This window comes from Tupaia chinensis, unplaced genomic scaffold (genome assembly GCF_000334495.1).
Source record: "Tupaia chinensis unplaced genomic scaffold, TupChi_1.0 Scaffold000387_1, whole genome shotgun sequence".
Lineage (NCBI taxonomy): Eukaryota > Metazoa > Chordata > Mammalia > Scandentia > Tupaiidae > Tupaia > Tupaia belangeri.
This window is the reverse complement of record NW_006159889.1, coordinates 2,623,805-2,643,009: the sequence shown is the minus strand read 5'-3', so window position 1 is coordinate 2,643,009 and position 19,205 is coordinate 2,623,805. Positions and strand designations below refer to the sequence as shown.

Below are 19,205 nucleotides of genomic sequence, written 5' to 3'. Positions count from 1 at the left end.
AAGTCTCTGTCTGTCTGGCGAGCGCACGCATCCTATAGAGAAAATCTCTCAAAAAAAAAATTAAGAATTCTGAAAACATAATCTGACAGCAGTATGCAGGATTGATTTAAGATACAGGATTTGAAAAGTATCAAAGTTGCATTGTCAAATCCTCAAACTAGAGGGATTATGTCCTTTGGAAGACAGAAAGAAGAACTCATTGTAATTATCGGGTAAAACAAGAGCCCTGACTCATTTATGCATCCATCAAGTGCTGATGTTTGTGCGTTTGCTGCTTATTAGAGTTGGGGTCTCAGACATTAAATTCTTAGAAATCAGAGTCTTGTGTGTCTATCATTAACAACTCAGCAGGGGACCAGCAGATGGTATAATGGCTAAGTTGCTGGACTCCCTTGTAGTCGACCGCGGTTTGAGTCCCAGACCTGGTGGCTTAAACTCACGCCAGGCGTGTGGGCGTGTGTGCCCAAGATCCCAAGAGGAGAGTGAAGGAGAAGGGATTATAGCATGGCCATCTCTCCTCCCCTGGGAGGTGATTTCTCCCTTTCTGTCTCTCTGTCTCTGTCTTTCTGGGAGCACACATGCCCTATAGCAAAAACCTCTCAAAAAAAAGAACAAAAAAACAACTAAGGGGTGGAGACTATCTTCTGCTTTTTTTTTTTTAACCTCCTTTTAACTATTGAGTTTTGGGGAAAGCAATGACGCATTTTTGCATAGAAAAACATGTCAGGACTTTCCTGATGACCTAATAGTTTATGGCTTTATGTAGTGTAGTGTTAATGAGTACTTCAACCTCAGTGGCCCCTGAGAAAGCAAGCAAGGCTTGGGCATGATTGGAGCAAAGAAGATGGACATAGTCAAAGGTGAAGAGAAGACAAGAGCAGGTGGATGTGAATTTTTCTGTAACAGATGTTAAGTGCAGGGCCATGGACAAGCACCAGAGCCATTGAGACCACATCTTCTACCATGTCCCTAAGACTAGATTGCCTTTCATTGTTGGCAGATTTCTCCTCATTCTCCTAATTTGTAATCCACACCCCAGTGATTCAGGATCTTTGGTGTGTAGTTGTAATAGGGCAGCTGGCTGGATCAGTGAACAGTAAAAATGTTCTTCCTCCATTCCTATGACCCTCTGGGGCATCATACTCCTCCTGCCTTGGTGAGATGGTGGGTGAAAGCTAATTAGATTCAGATTTTCAAGTACTTTTTGAATATGAGAATACAGTACTTCCTGTCTTTTAAAACTGATTTTCTAAAGCTTGGAGCTAATTCTGGGCAAATACCAAAGTTATTTCATATATATAGGAGGATCAGAAATCTCTTTTTAAATTCTTACTTTTGTAATGGTTGGAAGAGAAAAGAACAAAAATAGAAAGTATATCCCAGCGTGCTTTTTTTTCTCTTTCTGAGCGAGAGAAAAGTATTTGCTTCATTTCAGAAACGGTGTTTTGTTGGGCTTCAGGCATGTCTAATTCTGAAGAGTAAGATAGGTAGCAGGAAGCTGTTGTCAGAGCAGGAGGCATGCTAACCTGGTGTTAGATTTAGAGGCAGTCTCCCTAGCAAGCCAATCAATCAGTCTTTAGGCAGCACTGTAACTACTCCAAAGGGCCCAGGATTTTTTTTTTTTAAGTTTCCTATTTTATAATTCCCTGTTTACATTTAATTGTTGTATATCTTTATGATGTACAATATAGTTTTTTTAAAGATTTATTTATTTATTTATTTATTTTAATTTGCTATAGGGCACATGTACTCATAAGAGTGTGAGAAAGCAAGTGTCAGATTCAGAACTCAAACAGTGGTCAGCCATCTGGGAGTCCAGCACCTCAATCACCATGCCACCTGCTGGTCCTGAACAATATAATTTTCAAAGAATGCATATAGTGTGTGATAATTAAATCATGGATATTACCATATACATTGCTTTTATTTATTTTTAAATTTTATTTTCTTATTTTACATTCAATCATTGTATATATTTACAGCATACAAAATAGATTTTCCCAGCATGAATATATTGTATGTTAGTCCAGTCGAAGATATTACCATAGGCATTATCATCATCAGATAATTTTCCATTTTTGTGTTCGTTAAATGATTTTGTTTGGGACCAGCGGTTGGCATAATGGCTATGTTGCTGGACTCCCATGTAGTCAACTGCGGTTTGAGTCCCAGACCCAGTGACTTAAACACACCTGGCACATGTGCGTGAGTGCCCAAGATCTCGAGAGGAGAATGGAGGAGAAGGGATTGTGGCGTGACTATCCCACCTGGGGGGTGATTTCTCGCTTTCTGTCTCTATGTCTCTCTCTTTCTGGCAAACACATGTGCCCTATAGCAAAAACCTCTCCAAAAAAGAAATGATTTTGTTTCTTTTTTTTTTAAGGGCCTAGGTTTTTACCATCTCATTGGACTTGCACAAAACACACCACCCTTCCCACACACTTAATTTATGCATTTCTCATCAGAGAGATATTACGTGTGGTGGGATAAAATACTGCTCGTAGAAAAAGCATGGTACTGGAAATTCAAGTCCAGAGAATTTGGAGTCCTAAGACAAACCAGCTGCATGACCTTGAGCAAAGCGCTTTGTTTCTCTAAGCCTCAGTTTCCCCAGCTAGATTGGCTTAGTTGTTTTTTAAAGACCTCTGCCTCCAGCTCCAAATTCCTGTTTTATTTCTGATAGACATGTGTTTTTAATAATTCATAAGTAAAAGATATTTGTGCCAAATACTTAATAAGAAAATCATGTAGCTTTTCCCCAGTGTTATGTTGATTTCTTTTGAATGCTTGTCAAGGATTTTTACTGGAAGGGTAATGGAAATATTAAAACAAGCTTGAGAAAGATATCTTTTAAATGGAATAAAATATTCACAAGTTCATCTCAGAAGGTTTAGACATTTATCTGTGGGGACAAAGGTGTTAGTCAAGACCTCAGAAATCATGACCGTATCTGTACTTCTGGGACTACAGATGAAGAGAAATGGTTAAAATTTTTTATTTTCTCAAGGGTGTGGAGAATCTTAAAGTAATATTTATCTAGATTAAACCCCCCATTTATAACCAGCCCTTATTCCTAAAGTACTTCTCTAATTAGCAGTTGTAGGGACAGAAGATGCAGGGGTTGGTACAGAAGGACTTGTGGAAGTCAAGATCATGAACCTTTCCCAAGATATCTTGTCTGGTGTAGGCACTGCGACCTTTATTCTTGCTCTTTTACACTCTTAACTCTCCTATAATGCCATATGGCTGTAAGAAAATACCCGTGTCAGTATCTTTAAGCCTTTTCTTTGAGGCTAGCTGTGGACTTCAGAGAAAAACCTTCCAATCTTCTGCCTGGGTAGGGTGAAATCTGTGCTGCCAGTGACAGACAGGGCTGCTTTGTAGCTTTCCTTAGGGTTGGTTTAGGAGCTTCCTTGGGTAGGAATCTGTTACCACTGTCTTTCTGTTTTCCAGCTTCCAAGCTTTTGTTGTCGTTTCTTCTTGTGGTCTTTGTCCTTGTGGGTTTATATTGTAAAAGGAAAAAGAAAAGAAACTTTTACTGTTGCTTTAATGAGTTTTCGGAAGGAGTAGGGGATAGTTATACCTGTGGTTAATGCATTGTCTTTACTCAGAATTCTGGTCCTTCATTTTGGTTTTGTTATATCTTTCTAGTCCCTTTCTGCTCTTTTTCCACTCATTTCCTTCATTCAATCTATTTACATCCTGTGCCCTCAGACACTTCCCTCTATGTATTCACTCCTTTTGCTGTATTTGCTGTTATAACCCTCAACTTCAGATTACTTTAAATAATAATAATAATATCATGAGGGGGCCCGAGATGCCCCTTACGCTGGCGCCAGTGACTGAGCTCTGCCCTGCCCTTGGTCACGGGGTCATTGTTGGTGTCCAAGCCACAGCAATCGTGACAAACTTACTTCAGATGGTGCGTGACCACTGGGTTCACATACTTGTACCTGTGGGATTTGTGTTTGGTTGTTATCTAGACAGAAAGAATGATGAAAAGCTAACGGACTTCCAGGACAAGAGTGTATTATTTAAAAGGGAATTAAGGCCCAATGAGGAAGTGACCTGAAAGTAAAAATTATGGCTGAATACAGAATGTTCACATTTTAAAAAGTAATGAGAAGATAAAAGCATGTTTGTTATTTAAAGAATAATAATAATAATAGCACGAAAGAGAGAGCCCCCCCCACACACACACACACCCCAACAGAGTCTTGTTATTGTACAGTCCCCTTTTTCAGCCCTTCAGCTCTTCAAGACAGGATCCTGGGTGTCAACATGCATGCCTGGCATATTTACAGATTGACCCAAGGAGCTGAACCTGTAGTTGGCCATATGGCTTCCAGCCTTGCAGGGCACTTGTGTTACTGCTGGACCACAATGGCTAGGCCTGAATTACTTTTTTTTTGAGAGAGAGAGAGAGATTTTTGCTATAAGGTGCATGCATTTGCCAGAAAGACAGATAAAAAGTGAGAAATTACCTCCCCTAGGGGAAGAGCCATGCCATAATCCCTTTTCCTCCACTCTCCTCTTGGACTTTTGGGCACACATACACAAGCGCTAGTGTGAATTTCAAGCCATGAGGTCCAGGACTTGAACCACAATTGGCCATGTGGGAGTCCAGCAACATAATCATGATGCCGTCTGCTGGTCCTCTGGATTACTTTTAACATCTACTTTGTCTAGTACTACATTGGTTCTATTAAAGTAAGGAAGAATATTATCCAGTGAAATAAATTGATACCATCATAATTCATGGTTCCAATTTTAACTCACCCCTCAGAGCCATTCTACATTCTTACACCCGTCCTAGGCTAACTTTCCATTCCTTCAGCAGCTATTCTCAACTGTCTCTACTCTCCTATCAGAAAATGACCCTGCCTCCTCCTCCTTAGAGAAATCTTGGCTAACAGCTACTGACTTCCCAGCATATTGCCCCCTACCCCTGACTTTGCTACTCAGACCTACTTCAGTTTCCTTCTCCTGGCTTTAGAAGAGGAAGTTTGGGACTAGTGCCTTTGCTTATGCCTTTTACCCTTCCCCCACCTCTGTTGCCCTGGAACCCTGTTCCATTAGTTTTCCCAACACTTTGCTCCATGGTTTTTCTAATACTCTCAGAACTTTGAACTTTGTTCTCTACTGTCTCTTTGCCCTAAACCTATAGATACACTGCTTATAGAACAAAGCACAAAATTCCTAAGGCCCATGGTCATCTACCCATGTTTACCTTTCCAGCCTTATATGTCACCATTCTCCTAACATAACCCCATACTCAACACTCTACCATATAGCTATGAAGAATTGCTTGTAATTCTGACTTCTGCATTCCTTTTAATGCTTCTGTTCTTTATTTTCACCATCCTGATACTCCTTTAGCCAAGGCTACCCCTCTCTCCCTTACCTGTTCTTTCAAAATTCAGTTCATTTTCTGACCCTTCCTGCCCTAGGCAGAATAGTCCTTATTCATTTGTGCTCCCTTATATATACCCTACATACTCCCCTATATTCTTGTAATATCTATAGCCATTCATTATTCTGGATTAAAAAATCACATAAAGGGGACCAGCAGGTGGCGTGGTGGTTAAGGCGCTGGACACTTCCATGTGGTTGACCATGGTTCCAGTCCTGGACCTGGTGACTTGTTTTTTCACTTTCCCATTCTCTGTGTGTGTGTCTCTCTCTCTGGTCAAATTAAAATAAATGAATGAATGAATAAATAAAATTAAATAATTATTTTTAAAAATCACATAAAAATGATGGTTCTATTTCATCTTTGTAACTCAGAGGTGTAATACTTATAGGAGGAGGCCAATAAATTTCTTGGAGGGGACATTAAAGGAGCCAGAATGTGTCGTCTTTTTTTTTTTTTTTAATTATTTATTTACTTAATTCAATTTATTATTATTTATTTATTTTTAATTTGACTAGAGAGAAAGTGGGAAAGTGAAAAGGCAAGCCACCAGGTCCAGGGGAACTTGAACCACAGTCAGCCATATGGGAGTCCAGCACCTTAACCACCATGCCTCCTGTCGTCATCTTGTATTTGAATGTGCACTGGTATGGAATTTTTTTGGTTGTTGGGTATATTTTCATTTTATTTATTTATTTTAAGTTCATTTTAATTTTTTACTCCATTAGCAAACAGGAGAGAGAGATGGTTCTCCTAACAGGGTCCCCATGCCGCTGTCTACCCCCAGCCACCCCCAGCCAGCCCTGGATCACAGGCACACAGGCACTCGGCTTACTTAGTGAGGTCTCCTGCCAAGAATCTAGAACCTTCTCACGTGGATCAGCCTCACAGAGAATTGTGTTTTGCAGCTGCACTTTTTTTGGCCCCTGGAATAGAATTTTATGTGCAGATTTGAGAGCTTTTCATCTTTTTTTTTTTTTTTTAAGAGTTTTTTTGCATAGCATGTGTATGCTTTCCAGAGAGACAGAAAGTGAGAAACTGCCCCCTGGGGGGGAATGGCCATACCACAGTCCCTTCTCATTAAGTGTCCTCTTGGGATTTGGGGCATGCACGCACATGCGCCCAGCGTGAGTTTTTAAGCCGCTAAGTCCAGGACTTCAATCATGGTTGACTATGTGGGAGTCTAGCAATATATAACCATTATGCCATCTGCTGGTCCCCCCCCCCTTTTTTTTTTAAGAAGGAGATTTGGGGACCTGCAGGTAATATGGTGGTTAAGGTGCTGGACACTCCCACATGTCTGATCATGGTTCGAGTCCCAGAACTATTTGTTATTATTATTTTTTAGTTTAACAGAGACAGAAAGAAAGGGAAAATGAGAAAGCAAGCTGCCAGGCCCAGGACTCAAACTGTGGTCTGCCAAATGGGACTCAAGTGCCTTAACCACTACGCCACCTGCTGACCTGTAACAACTATTTAATTTATAGTCTAAGGCACAATGTTAATGGTGTTAATGCTAAGTCTGTGAAGTTAAATCTCTGCTTTCTGCTGAATGTCAGTCTAATGAAAGGAAGATAAGTAAATAGATATTGTATGATAAGTTAACTGATAGAAGGAGGCACTGGGTGTTGTTGGGTGTCAGTGAAGGTTTTTCTAGAGGAAGTATATCTGAAGTGAGACCTAATGGATAAATAAGAGTAAAGAGTTAGGAATATTTATAGCATTTTACTTTATCTGCTACAAAGATAGAGCAGTACATGTAAAATCCTGGAGGTAAATGAAAGAATGGCGAGAGTGTGGCCTACAGAAAGTGGCACAGTTAGGATAAAAGCAGAAAGATGTTAGTTACCATAATTGTAGGTAGAAGTTTGTGACAGAATAGAAGATGGACAGTTGTCGATGATTTGATTTATCATTAAGTTTCTTTGGAATCCTAAAAGCCTCATAGAGTGTGAAGTAGAGTTTCTAGAGAGATCTTTTATGGGATAGGATCAGGGCTAGTGTTCCCCATTCTCTCTCCCCAGAGTAGCATGACTCTGACCCTTAAGAACGTCCTAATACCTACCTGTTACCTGATAATAGAATGAAGCCATGCTACCCGATTGTGAGCCCTTCTTTCTTCTTCTTCTTTTTTTTTTTTTTTTTTTTTGCAGGCACCCTAGAATACGCTTCCATACAGGCCTTGTGGATGCCCACCTCTACTGCTTAAAAAAATACGTTGTGGATTTCCTAGTGAAAAATGGGTAAGAAAGAAAGAGGTGACATCAATCTACAGTGTTTTTAACAAGCTACCTTCTATCTTACTTAAAAGATAGTTTTAAACCTTCCTAATGCTAGATAATTCATTTATATAAATAGCTCCATGGTTTCTCACCTTTGTTTTAGAATTGAAATCCTATTGCCCACATAATGTTATTTTGCCTGTGCCACAGAGTCCTCTGTTTCTATTTTTGGAGCCTGTGTTGTAACAAATAAGCAAAATATTTTTATAAAACTTGTGTGTAACCCGTGATGCCACCTTCTGCACAATCCAGGCTCCTCCTCCCTTCTTCTCCACAGGTGAACTCCCCAGTTCCTATGCCATTTGTCTTCAAGTACGTGTCCTTCACCTGGCAACTATTCATTAAGTGGGCCCCCCCTTTTTTTAAAAAGAAGTTTTTGCTCAGTGCATGCACTCGCCAGAGAAAAAGAGAGACAGAGATAGTGAGAGGGAAAGTGAGAAATCACCCGCCAGGGGGATGGCCACACACCAGTCTTTTCTCTTCCATTCTCCTCCTGGGATCTTGGGCACACAAGCACATGTACCCGGCATAAGTTTCAAGCCTCTGGGTCCGGGACTCGAACCACAGTTGACCATACAGGAGTCCAACGACATAACCACTACACCATCTGCCAGCCCATAAATGGGCCCTCTTAACAAAGGGCCAGAGACTTAACCTCAGAAGAATTAAAAACGAAAATCATGGGCCAGCCAGTAGGTGGTGTGGTGCTTAAAGTGTCTGGATTTCACACAGTCAATCTCATGGTTTGAGTCCCAGATCTAGTGGCTTGAAAAACATGCCAGGTATGTGTGAGTGCATGCCCAAAATTCCGAGAAGAATAGGGGAGTAGGGATTATAGCATGACCTTCCCCCATGGAGGGTGCTTTCTCACTTCCCACCCCCTCCATCTCTCTGAAGCACACACACCCTATAGCAAATTTTTTAAAAAGGGAGGGGGGCAGCAGATGGTGTAACAGTTAAGATGCTAGACTCCCACATAGTTGACCATAGTTCAAGTCTCAGATTCGGTGGCTTGAAACTCATGCCAGGCACGTGCATGTACATACCCAAAATCCTGAGAGGAGAATGGACGAGAAGGGATTGCAGCATGGCTTTTCCCCCGGGTGGTGATTTCTCACTTTCTCACTCACTGCTGGTCCCGAGATCATGACTTTTTAAATGATGTGCTATGCAAATTTTCACACAAATGCAAAACTAGAGAAGGTAATATAATGAATTTCTATGTACTCATCACAGACAATAATTATCAACTCATGGCAAATCTTGTTTATATATGCCATCACTCATTTTTCTTTTTTTTAAGAATTACTCATTGGGACCAGCAGTTAGAATAATGGCTATGTCGCTGGACTCCCACGTAGTCGACTGCAGTTAGAGTCCCAGACCCGGAGGCTTGAACTCAACGCCAGGCACGTGGGCATGCATGCCCAAGATCCCAAGAGGAAAATGGAGGAGAAGGGATTGCAGTGTGGCCATTCCCCCTGAGGGGTGATTTCTCACTTTCTGTCTCTCTGTCTCTCTGATGAGTGCACATGCCCTATAGCAAAAACCTCTCAAAAAAAAAAAAATTATTCATTTATTTATTTGTTGTGATTATTTATTTTTTAATTTAGCCAGAGAGAGAAAGAAAGGGAAAATGAGAAAGTAAGCTGCCAGATCTGGGACTCAAACCACCAATGGCCGTGTGGGAGCTCAGCACCTCAACCACCATGCCACTTGCTCACCCCAACCATCACTCATTTCTCCACTGTCACCTCAGATGATTTTAAAGCAAATCATTTTTAATTTTATTTTGTGAAGGACACATGCACTCACCAGAGGGGAGCGGGGGTGAGAAAGAAAGCCTCTGGGTTCAGGACCTGAACCATTGTCAGCCCTGTGGGAGTCCAGTGCCTTATCCACCACACCACCTACTGGCCCCAGAGATCATGCAGGGCAAATGTACCTACACAAAATCCCAAGAAGAGAATGGAGGAGAAGGAATTATAATGTAGCCAGTGCCCCCAGGGGATGATTTCTAACTTTCCCTCTCACTGCCTCTCTCTCTGGCGAGCACACATGCCATGCCCTCTGGCAAAAAGCTTTTAAAAAAAAAAAAAAAAGGACCTCAATACCATAATACCATTTATCACATCTCCTCCACCACCACCCCCAAATAATAAAACCAAAATTAATAGTGCATCCTCGCTATTATTAGATAGGTTTGTAGCTTTTGGTATCTGGGTATACAAGCAGTTCTGCTCCAAAGCAAGCCTCATTTGGCCGCTACTAGTTAGCTGTTCCCACACTAGGCAAATGCAGTACAGTGGTATGTGCCCTGAAGACAAGCCTGAAGTTGGTGGTGTGGCTGTGGCTCCTGGCCAGAAACTCTACCAAGTGGGACTTTCCCAGAGCCTACTGCAAGAGAAAATGATTCAGAGTTTCAGCTCAAACTACCTCCCATGTCAAGATCTGCAAAAAGAGACCCTTGTCTCTTTTCTGCCCCCATCTACCTTCACCTCTCAGAGTTGCCAGAACCAAAGGGCATCTATTGAAAATGCATACATTCCAACATATTACAAAAAGTATAAAGGAATATCAGGGCAAATTAGAGTAGCATTGAGGGAGCTTCTTTATCTCTGGCTAGAATAGTGAGGACTTAGAAGTTGTGGGAGAGATGGAATTAAACAGGTTGGTAGCAGCATGTAGAAGGCCTTGAAAGCTGAGCGGGGAGTTACAGATCTTTAAACAGAGTAGTCTTATATGAAATGAGCTATGATGCAACCTGGCAAGAGAACATACACCTTTCTGCATAGGAAAGCGATTCCTTCAAGGTAAGTGGGAAGTAAAGTATTTATGATAATTTGCTTACGAAATAATAACTCCTCTAGGCATGTAGAGGAAAGGGTAAACCTAGGAGACACGAATTCAAAGGACTGCTTTAGCAATCTTTTGTTATATTTCACCTATAGAAGATAACATATTCTACCCTGTATTCTTTGTGTAGAAACCATGAAGTCACACTCGACATTTTGTTAGTTATTTCCATGTAATATCTCCTAGCAAACTCTCTGAGAATGGATTCGACCTGCCTTGGACTAGGCATTCGGCATACACGTGGTGGATGGGAGCAGAGGAGATGTAGTGATAGCAGAAATAATGGGGCACATCAGTAGCAAAAGATGCAATGAGGAGTTCGACAGCTAATTAAGCAGACAAGCTATGGGGAGAGCTGTGAAGAAAAAAAAATCTGTACTTTCTTTGACAAGTTTAGCAACTAATCTGTATACATATTTTAGCAATTTTTTTTCTTTCTTTTTTAAAGTTTTTTTGCCATAGGACATGCTCATCGGAGAGAGACAGTAAGAGGGAAAGTGAAAAATCATCCCCCAGGAGGGATGGCCACGCCGCAGTCCTTCTCCATTCCCTTCTCAGGATTTTGGGCACGCACACACATGTGCCCATTGTGAATTTTAAGCTACCAGGTCTGGAACTCAAACCATGGTCAGCCCTATGGGAGTCTAGGGCCCTAAGCAGCACACCACCTGCTGGTCTCTATTTTAGCAGATTTTCATTCACTTCTGAATGCAGTGTAGTAGGCGAATGTTTCAAAAAATCTCTTAAGCATTTTTTTTCCAGTAGTTTATTTTTTCCTTTAGAGAGATTTTTTTGCTCTAGAGTATGTGCTCTCACCAGAGAGACAGAGAGATATAAAGTGAGAAGTCACCCCCCAGGGGGCATGGTCACACTGTGATCCCTTTTCCGTTCTCCTCTCGGGATTTTGGGTACACATGCACATACGCCCCACGTGAGTTTTAAGCCACCGGGTCTAGGACTTGAACCACAGTCAACTATGTGGGAGTCCAATGACGTATTCATCATGCCACCTGCTGGTCCCTCTCCTGAAGATTTTAATTCACAGTGTATTGGATTTTATGTCCAGAACAGAGTATAACTTAGACCGAATTGTGACTATGACGTTTCTTGATGCTAAATAGTGAGGTAACCATCCTCGCTTTTTACAGTGTCAGCTAGTATATGTCTAGGGAGGTCTAGAAGTCCAGGTATTGGCCTGGGCTTTTTGCTTGTCTTAGTAGGAATTGATCTAAAAAAGAGACCTGAGTTGGGCTTTAGATTGGTAATGGCCCTATTAAAGGACTCAAGCAATATGCCAGCTTTCTGAGCTAAAGCTATAGGAAGCAATTTATAACAGGGTTAATTCTGGTTTTATTTTAGGGAAAACAAAACAAAACTAGGAAAATTTGTCTTTCTCTCTCTTTCCTTATCTGTCCCTAATGTGCCAGACATGGAAGCCCCTTTAAGAGACCTAGGGATTAATCTTAAAAGGAAGAATTAAAGCCGAGTACTTCCTTCCTGTCTAGAAGAATCCAGTTACCATTAGCCGCTGCTAGTGTTAGAATCTGGTCCTGCTATGAGTATTTAGTCTTGAGGTTTGGCATTCAGCACAAGGTAGAGAGCACAAAATTACTTTTTTTTTTTTAGACCATAGATTAGTTTATTTTTAACACCCATCATGCCATGAATTCATAGGGAATAGGTTCTAGAAGTTCAGGCTCCTTTCCATTGGTTCTCACAAGGTGTGCTTCTCTGGGTGGAGCAGGCTGTCACTTCAGTTGAGCCCAGGTACCTTTCTCCTTGTCTTCCTTCTTTTTCTGGTCATTTTCCTTCACACACTTTGGGAAGCTATCTCTACTCTTAGATGGTTAATATGCTTGAGACCAGCAGTTGGTATAGTAGCTATGTCGCTGGACTCCCATGTAGCTGTCCGTGGTTTGAGTCCTGGACCCGGTGGCTTAAACTCATGCTGGGAGCATGTGTGTGCATGCCCAAGATCCCAAGAGGAGAATGGAGGAGAAGGGATTGAGGTGTGGCCATCCCCTCAGGGGGTGATCTCTCACTTTCTGTCTCTCTCTCTCTGTCTTTCTAGCAAGCGCACATGCCCTATAGCAAAAGCCTCTCAAAAAAAAAAAAAAGAATGCCTAATATGCTCAATATGCACATTAATTCTCTTGGCAAGAATCTTGCCCTTAACTTGTTTGTTTACAACAACGCCAACAGCATGCTGAGTAACGTTGTAGACTCTTCCAGTTTTGCCATGGTAACATTAGAGGGGCATTCCTTTTTGAAAAGTACCTATTCCCTTGATGTCTACAATATCACCTTTCTTGTAGATTCACATATGTTGCCAAAAGAACCACTCCATGTTTTTGTAGTATCACTTTTCTTGTAGATGCATGTGTATGTTGCCAAAGGAACCACTCTATGTTTTCTAAAAGGCCCAGAGAACATTTATCAGGTGCCTCTCCTATTTCCCTTTGTGTTTGTCATTTTGGTTAATTACTAGAAGGTGGCAGTTCCAGCCAAAAGGCCACAAAATTACTTTTTAACAGCACCAAGCATGTACCAGGCACTATGCGGGGTGCTTTTTGCATAATATTTCATTTAGTCCTTAATATATTTCTCTCATTAAGTATTATCTCCATATTGCAGAGGAAGAAAATGAAGCTCAAAAGACATTTGCTCAATGTCATACAGCCAGAGTCTCGACATCTGTCACTTTTGATGAATTGATTGCTAGCAACATCCACCACAGAGGCAGACAGCTGTATTCCAGACACACATGCACATACACATGTCACATCAGGGAGGATAAGGAAGCAGTCCCAGCTTCTAGCCTGAGCCTCGGAGGAGTACAGAGGAGTAAGGATGGGCCTCACAAAGTTAGTTCAGGAGATGAGGGAAAACAGCCACGCAGCAAGGTCAGAATCAGGTTGATAATTAAAAACACATATGAGCTGAAGTCATGGATTAGCTAGAAAGACGTGAGTAAGCACAGGAAAGCAAGTGGAGATCAGAAGCAGAGAAGAGGGATCAGTTAGTGCCAGAGAGATAGGGAGGGGCAGTCTTGGTTCCTTACTGAGCAGTTCAGGAATCCATGGAATTGGCTAGATTTGTTTCCTGTCCGTAGATGTCCTATGTCCTTTCTATAAATAACAACATCTGGACCAGCTCCTAGTGTGGTGCTTAAGGCAACTGGATCCCACATGGCTGACTACACAGTTCAAGTCCTAGACCCGGTGGCTTGAGAAACACTCCAGGCTCATATGTGTGCCTTCCTAAAATCCTGAGAGAATAGAGGAGAAGGAATCACTGTATGACCATTCCCCCTGGGGTGTACTTTCTATCTCTCTCTCTCTCTCTTTCTCTCTCTCTCTCTCCAGCGATCAAATGCATCCTCTGGCAAAAAATTTAAAGCAAAAAAATAATTAACTACAAGATTAAACTATGAGTGTGAGACCTGCACACCTTCTCGGCAGAGCTGTTATTTGGTGGATGTCCTAATGACTAAAGCTGCAGGTGCTCTGAGATTAAATCAGGATAGTCTCCTTTGAACTTTGTAGTTACATTCCTTTTTTTTTTTTTTTTCAGTTTACCAGAGAGTGCATGTACTAGCAGGGGTGGGAGGCATTCCCCAGGGGCATGATCACACCACATCTCTTCTCCATTTCTCCCTCCTGTCAATATTTTTTTAAGAATTATTTTATTTTACTTTTATTTATTTATTTATTTATTTATTTATTTTTAAGTTGACCAGAGAAGGACAGAACAAGAGAGAGCAAGCAAGGGAAAATGGGAAAGCAAGCCACTAGGTCCAGGACTCAAATCATGATCAGACATGTGGGAGTCTAGTATCCCCAACTACCATGCCACCTACCAACCTACCAGTCCCCCCTCCTGTCAGAATTTTGAAAATGCATGCACACACTGGTGTGTTTCTTTCTTCTTTTTTAAAAAATATTTACTTATTCAGTTTTATTTATTATTATTTTTTAATTTGACCAGAGCGAGACAGAGAACAAGAGAAAATGAGAAAGCAAGGCACTAGGTCTAGGACTCAAACCACAGTCAGCCACATGTGAGTCCAACACCATAACCACCATGTCACCTGCTGTCCTCCACTGGTGTGTTTTTTAAGCCGTAGGGTCCAGAATTCAACCACACAGTTGGCCATGTGGGATCCAGCCTCCTTAACCACTAGGGCCACAGGCTGGCCCGAGTTATATTCATTTTGATCCCTGAGACTTCTGGAAATCACTGACTGCTGGGGAAGAGACAAAGGCCTACCAGTACATTATACTGACTTATAATTAAAAGTGAGTGACCAATTGAGCTACTTTATTCCATTTGAGGGGATCATGGACCAGACTATGGTAGGAAAAAAGCCTTTTGAAGAGTACTTAAAAATGGGAATAATATTTGTAATTTGAGCACTCCCACAAAGAAGCATCCTAACAGAACCAGGAAATCAAAAATGAGAGGAAAAGTTTTAAAATAATTCTTATGGGGCCAGCAAATGACATAGAGGTGAAGGCAGCTGGATCCCACGTGGCCGACTGCACGATTCAAGTCTCAGTTCAAGTCTTGGCAGCTTGAAAAACATACCAGGACATGTGTGTGTGTGTGTGTGTGTGTGTGTGTGTGTGCGTGTGTGTGTGTGTGTGTGTGTGTGTGTGAGTGCTTAACATCCCAAGAAACGAATGGAGGAAAAGGGATTGTCATCCTGCTAGAGGGTGATTTCTCACTTCCTCTCTTTCTTTACACAAACCCTAGTAGAGCAAAACTTTAAAAATAAAAAATAAATAAAAAATTCTCAGGCAGACCCATAACCTAGTGGCTAAAGGAGTCAGATTTCACATGACAAACCATGTAGTTTGAATCCTGGTTCCAGCAGCCTGAAAAACACACTGGGCATGTGTGTATGGGTATCCAAAATCCTGACAAGATAGAGAAATGGAGGAGAGGGGATTGCAGCATGACTCAACTGGAGGATCTTTCTCCCTCTCTCTGTCTCTCTCTGTGATCATACACTTCCTCTGGCAATTAAAAAAATAATAATTTCCGGGACCAGCAGTTGGCATAATGGCTATGTCGCTGGAGTCCCATGTAGTCTAATGCAGTTCAAGTCCTAGACCCAGTGGCTTAAACTCATGCCAGGTGCATGTGCATACGTTCCCAGGATCCCGAGAGGAGAATGGAGGAGAAGGGATTGTGGCATGGTCATCCCCCCTGGGGGGTGATTTCTCGCTTTCTGCCTCTCTGGTTTTTCACTGTCTTTCTGGCAAGGCCACGCACCCTACAGCAAAAAAAAAAAAAAGGAAAAAACCTCTCAGAAAGAAATAATAATTTCCTGTAAGTATAATGCTTAATTGGTATCCTTTCCATCTTTCTTCCTTTTCTGACAAATTATTAAATATCTATTAAAACTTGTCAGGAACTGGACAGTGGCACAGTGATAAAATGTGATGCTCTGCAATGTTGGCCCACATGGGATGCTCTGCAGCGTATGTGTCCACGACCAAGGGCTGGCTAAGGCTTGGGGTAGTTAAACAGCATCAAAATTCTGTTGGACGTTCTCCCCTTCTCTCTTGTTCTCTCAGGAGAAAAACTAAACTACTTAAAATACTTGCTTAGATTTTTTTTTTTTTTTAGGTTTTTGGTATGCACTCGTCAGAGAGAGCTAGAGACAGTGATAAGAAAAGTGATAAATCACTTCCCAAGAGGGGATTGCCAGGTCACAATCCCTTTTCCTCTATTCTTCTCCTGGGATTTTGGGCATGCACGCACAAGTGCCCAGCATAATTTTCAGGCCACTAGACCCAGGATTCGAACCAGGGTCAGCCATATGAGAATCCAGTGCCTTAAACCACTACGCCACCTACTGGACCCTAGATGTTGCTTTCAGTTTTTTTCCACTTTACCTCCTGTTAGGTTAGATACTCTTAATTTGCTACCCAAAAATATTCTTAATTTGCTACCCAAAAATATTAATATTTTTGTTTTCTGGTCCCATATAATCTTATTATATTCATCCCATTAAGTTGTATTTGCATGTCTGTCTTTTCTACCTTCTTTTGTTGTTGTTGTTAATTGCCAGAGGGTACATGCACTTACTAGAGAAAGACAGGGAGACACACACACATACACACACACACACATCCCACGTGTTTTTCTAGCCACCAGGATAAGGATTTGAACTATGGTCAGCCATGTGGTCTCTGGCTCTCTTAACAACCAGCATGTAGGGCTGAACCTTTTCTACCTTTTTTTCTTGAGGACAAAATTCATCTCTGATTCATCTTGCGACACACAGTAGATGCTCAATAAATCTGAAGGCAGCCAGTCTGTGAACTTTAAATGTGGGTATGGGTTTGCCTGTTTTGTTTCACTGTATATCTCCATTGTCTAAAGCAGTGCCTAGTACATTTTGGTGCTCGATGAGTAAACCGAATTAATTTATTGAATTGACCTAAGCCTAAGTAGTCTCCAGCCATAGGATCTGAACATGTTTCTTTCTCAAGTCATATGCACCAACACTGAAATTTTATTCTTAGAGAAACTGTCAGTATTCTGGGGACCAGCAGTTGGCATAACAGCTATGTCACTGGACTTTCATGTGGTCAACTGTGGTTTGAGCCCCAGACCCGGTGGCTTAAACTCACGCCAGGCACATGTGCGTGTATGCCCAAGATCCCGAGAGGAGTGATTTCTCACTTTCCATCTCTCTGTCCTTCTGGCGAATGCATGCGCCCTATAGCAAAAACCTCTTCAAAGGAAAAAGAAAAGAAAAGAAACTGTCAGTATTTTGCTAAGAAGGAAAAAAGGATATCACAGAACACGGTATACCCAATACCTAGCTTTTAAGTCAGTACCTTTAATCTTAAATAATATCCTGCACTATTTCAGATTATATCTACTTTCTTTGATGGCAAAAAAAATTCTGAGAACAACGCATAGGGCTATTTTAGCAATCATCTTTTCTTCCCAATTATAACTCTGCTGAGAGAAGAGGCAAGAAAACCCAAGCTTCTAGTCCTCTGCTCTGCGGACTTGGGTTCCAAGTCCTATAAAAGTCACTTTTCTGGGGACCAGCAAGCAGTATGATGGCTAAGACTCTGGACTCCCACATGGTCAACTGTAATTCGAGTTCCAGTCCAGGAGTATTGCTTGCTTGGTCTCTCTCTCCCTCTGAAAAGCCCACATGTACTACAGCAGATTTAAAATAATGATAATAAATGGGAAGAGGGTGGGAGAAGGGAGAGAGTGTGAGGAAAGAAATTAAGAATTAAAATAGAGAGACAAGACATTTATGGGACACAGAAATGGATGCTTCTCTGTTGATGATACTGCGTATATCTTCATCTGGACTGATGTGAAGTGTAATCATGTTGGATAAATTCACTTTACAAACTGTAGTATAGTAATTGAATGTATCAAAGAAATTAAAAAAGAAAAAGAGGGGACAGCAGATGGTGTGGTGGTTAAGGCACTGGACACTCCCACATGGCCAACCACGGTTTGAGTCCCAGACCTGGTGACTTGCTTCCTGACTTTCCTTCTCTCTGTATGTCTGTCTTTCTCCGGTCAAATGAAAATAAATGAATAAATACATAATGCAATCCCTTCTCCATTCTCCTCTCGGGATCTTGGGTACGCACGCACACGTGCCCAGCGTGAGTTTTAAGCCACCGGGTCCAAGACGTGAACCACGGTTGACTATGTGGGAGTCCAGCGACAGAGCCATTATGCTAACTGCTGGTCCCTTCGATAAATAATTATTTTTAAAAAAGAAAAAATAGCCTACACTGATAAACAAGCTAAAACATAATAACAATAACAAAAAAATAATTTTTTTAAAAAAGTCATTTTTTGTTCAACCTCAATTTTATTCATTCATTCATTTATTTTAATTTGACTAGAGGGAGACACAGAGAGAGAGAGGAAAGTGAGAAAGCAAGCCACCAGGTCCAGGACTTGAACCATGGTCAGCCATGTGGGAGTGTCCAGCACCTTAACCACCACACCAACTACTGGTCCCCCACCTAATCTTTTGAAAAATTGATTTTAAGTGAATGACAGGAAGTGAAATTTAAATCTCTTGAATTGCTTGTAAAGACAGATTGCAAAAGTAGCCAATTTTTTTCTTTTTCCATAGGTATCATTTTTAGGATTTCCCTGGAAGCTGGTGGCCAAAAAGAGGACCTAATCTCAGACCAAGGCAAAATACTAAAAATATCAGGTTTAGGGACCAGCAGATGACATAATGGTTACACTACTGAACTCCCACATAGTCAACCACAGTTTGAGTCCTCAACCCAGCAGCTTAAACTCATGCCAGGTGCACGCATGCCTAAGACCCTGAGAGGAGAGTGAAGAGAAGGGATTGTGGCATGGGGGAATCATTTCTCACTTGTCTCTAGCTCTCTGATGAACCAGCGCACCTTATAGCAAAAATCTCTCTTAAGGGACCAGCAGTTGGCATAAAGGCTATGTTGCTGGACTCCTGTGTAGTCGACCATGGTTCAAGTCCCAGACCCAGTGGCTTAGACTTACACCAGGAGCATGTGTGTGTGTGTGTGCCCAAGATCCTGTGAGGAGAATGGAGGAAAAGGGATCACGATGTGGCCATCCCCCCTGGGGAGCGATTTCTCACTTTCTGTCTCTCTGTTTCT

General features: G+C 41.5%; 1 protein-coding gene and 1 pseudogene across 2 annotated transcripts in view; both read left to right on the top strand.

The window, feature by feature from the left end:
• The window catches only part of EIF2B3 (eukaryotic translation initiation factor 2B subunit gamma), a 116,688-nt gene that overhangs the window by 62,672 nt on the left and 34,811 nt on the right, over positions 1-19,205 (top strand). The window contains exon 6 of one of the 2 annotated variants that reach the window (XM_006153802.2): positions 7,567-7,656. The exons of the other annotated variant lie outside the window; for it this stretch is intronic. Within the exon in view, the coding sequence (XP_006153864.1) occupies positions 7,567-7,656 (90 nt within the window). The remainder of the gene's footprint in view (positions 1-7,566; positions 7,657-19,205) is intronic. 2 annotated transcript variants of the gene reach the window in all.
• On the top strand, positions 3,818-4,072 carry LOC114008780 (NADH dehydrogenase [ubiquinone] 1 beta subcomplex subunit 1 pseudogene; annotated as a pseudogene).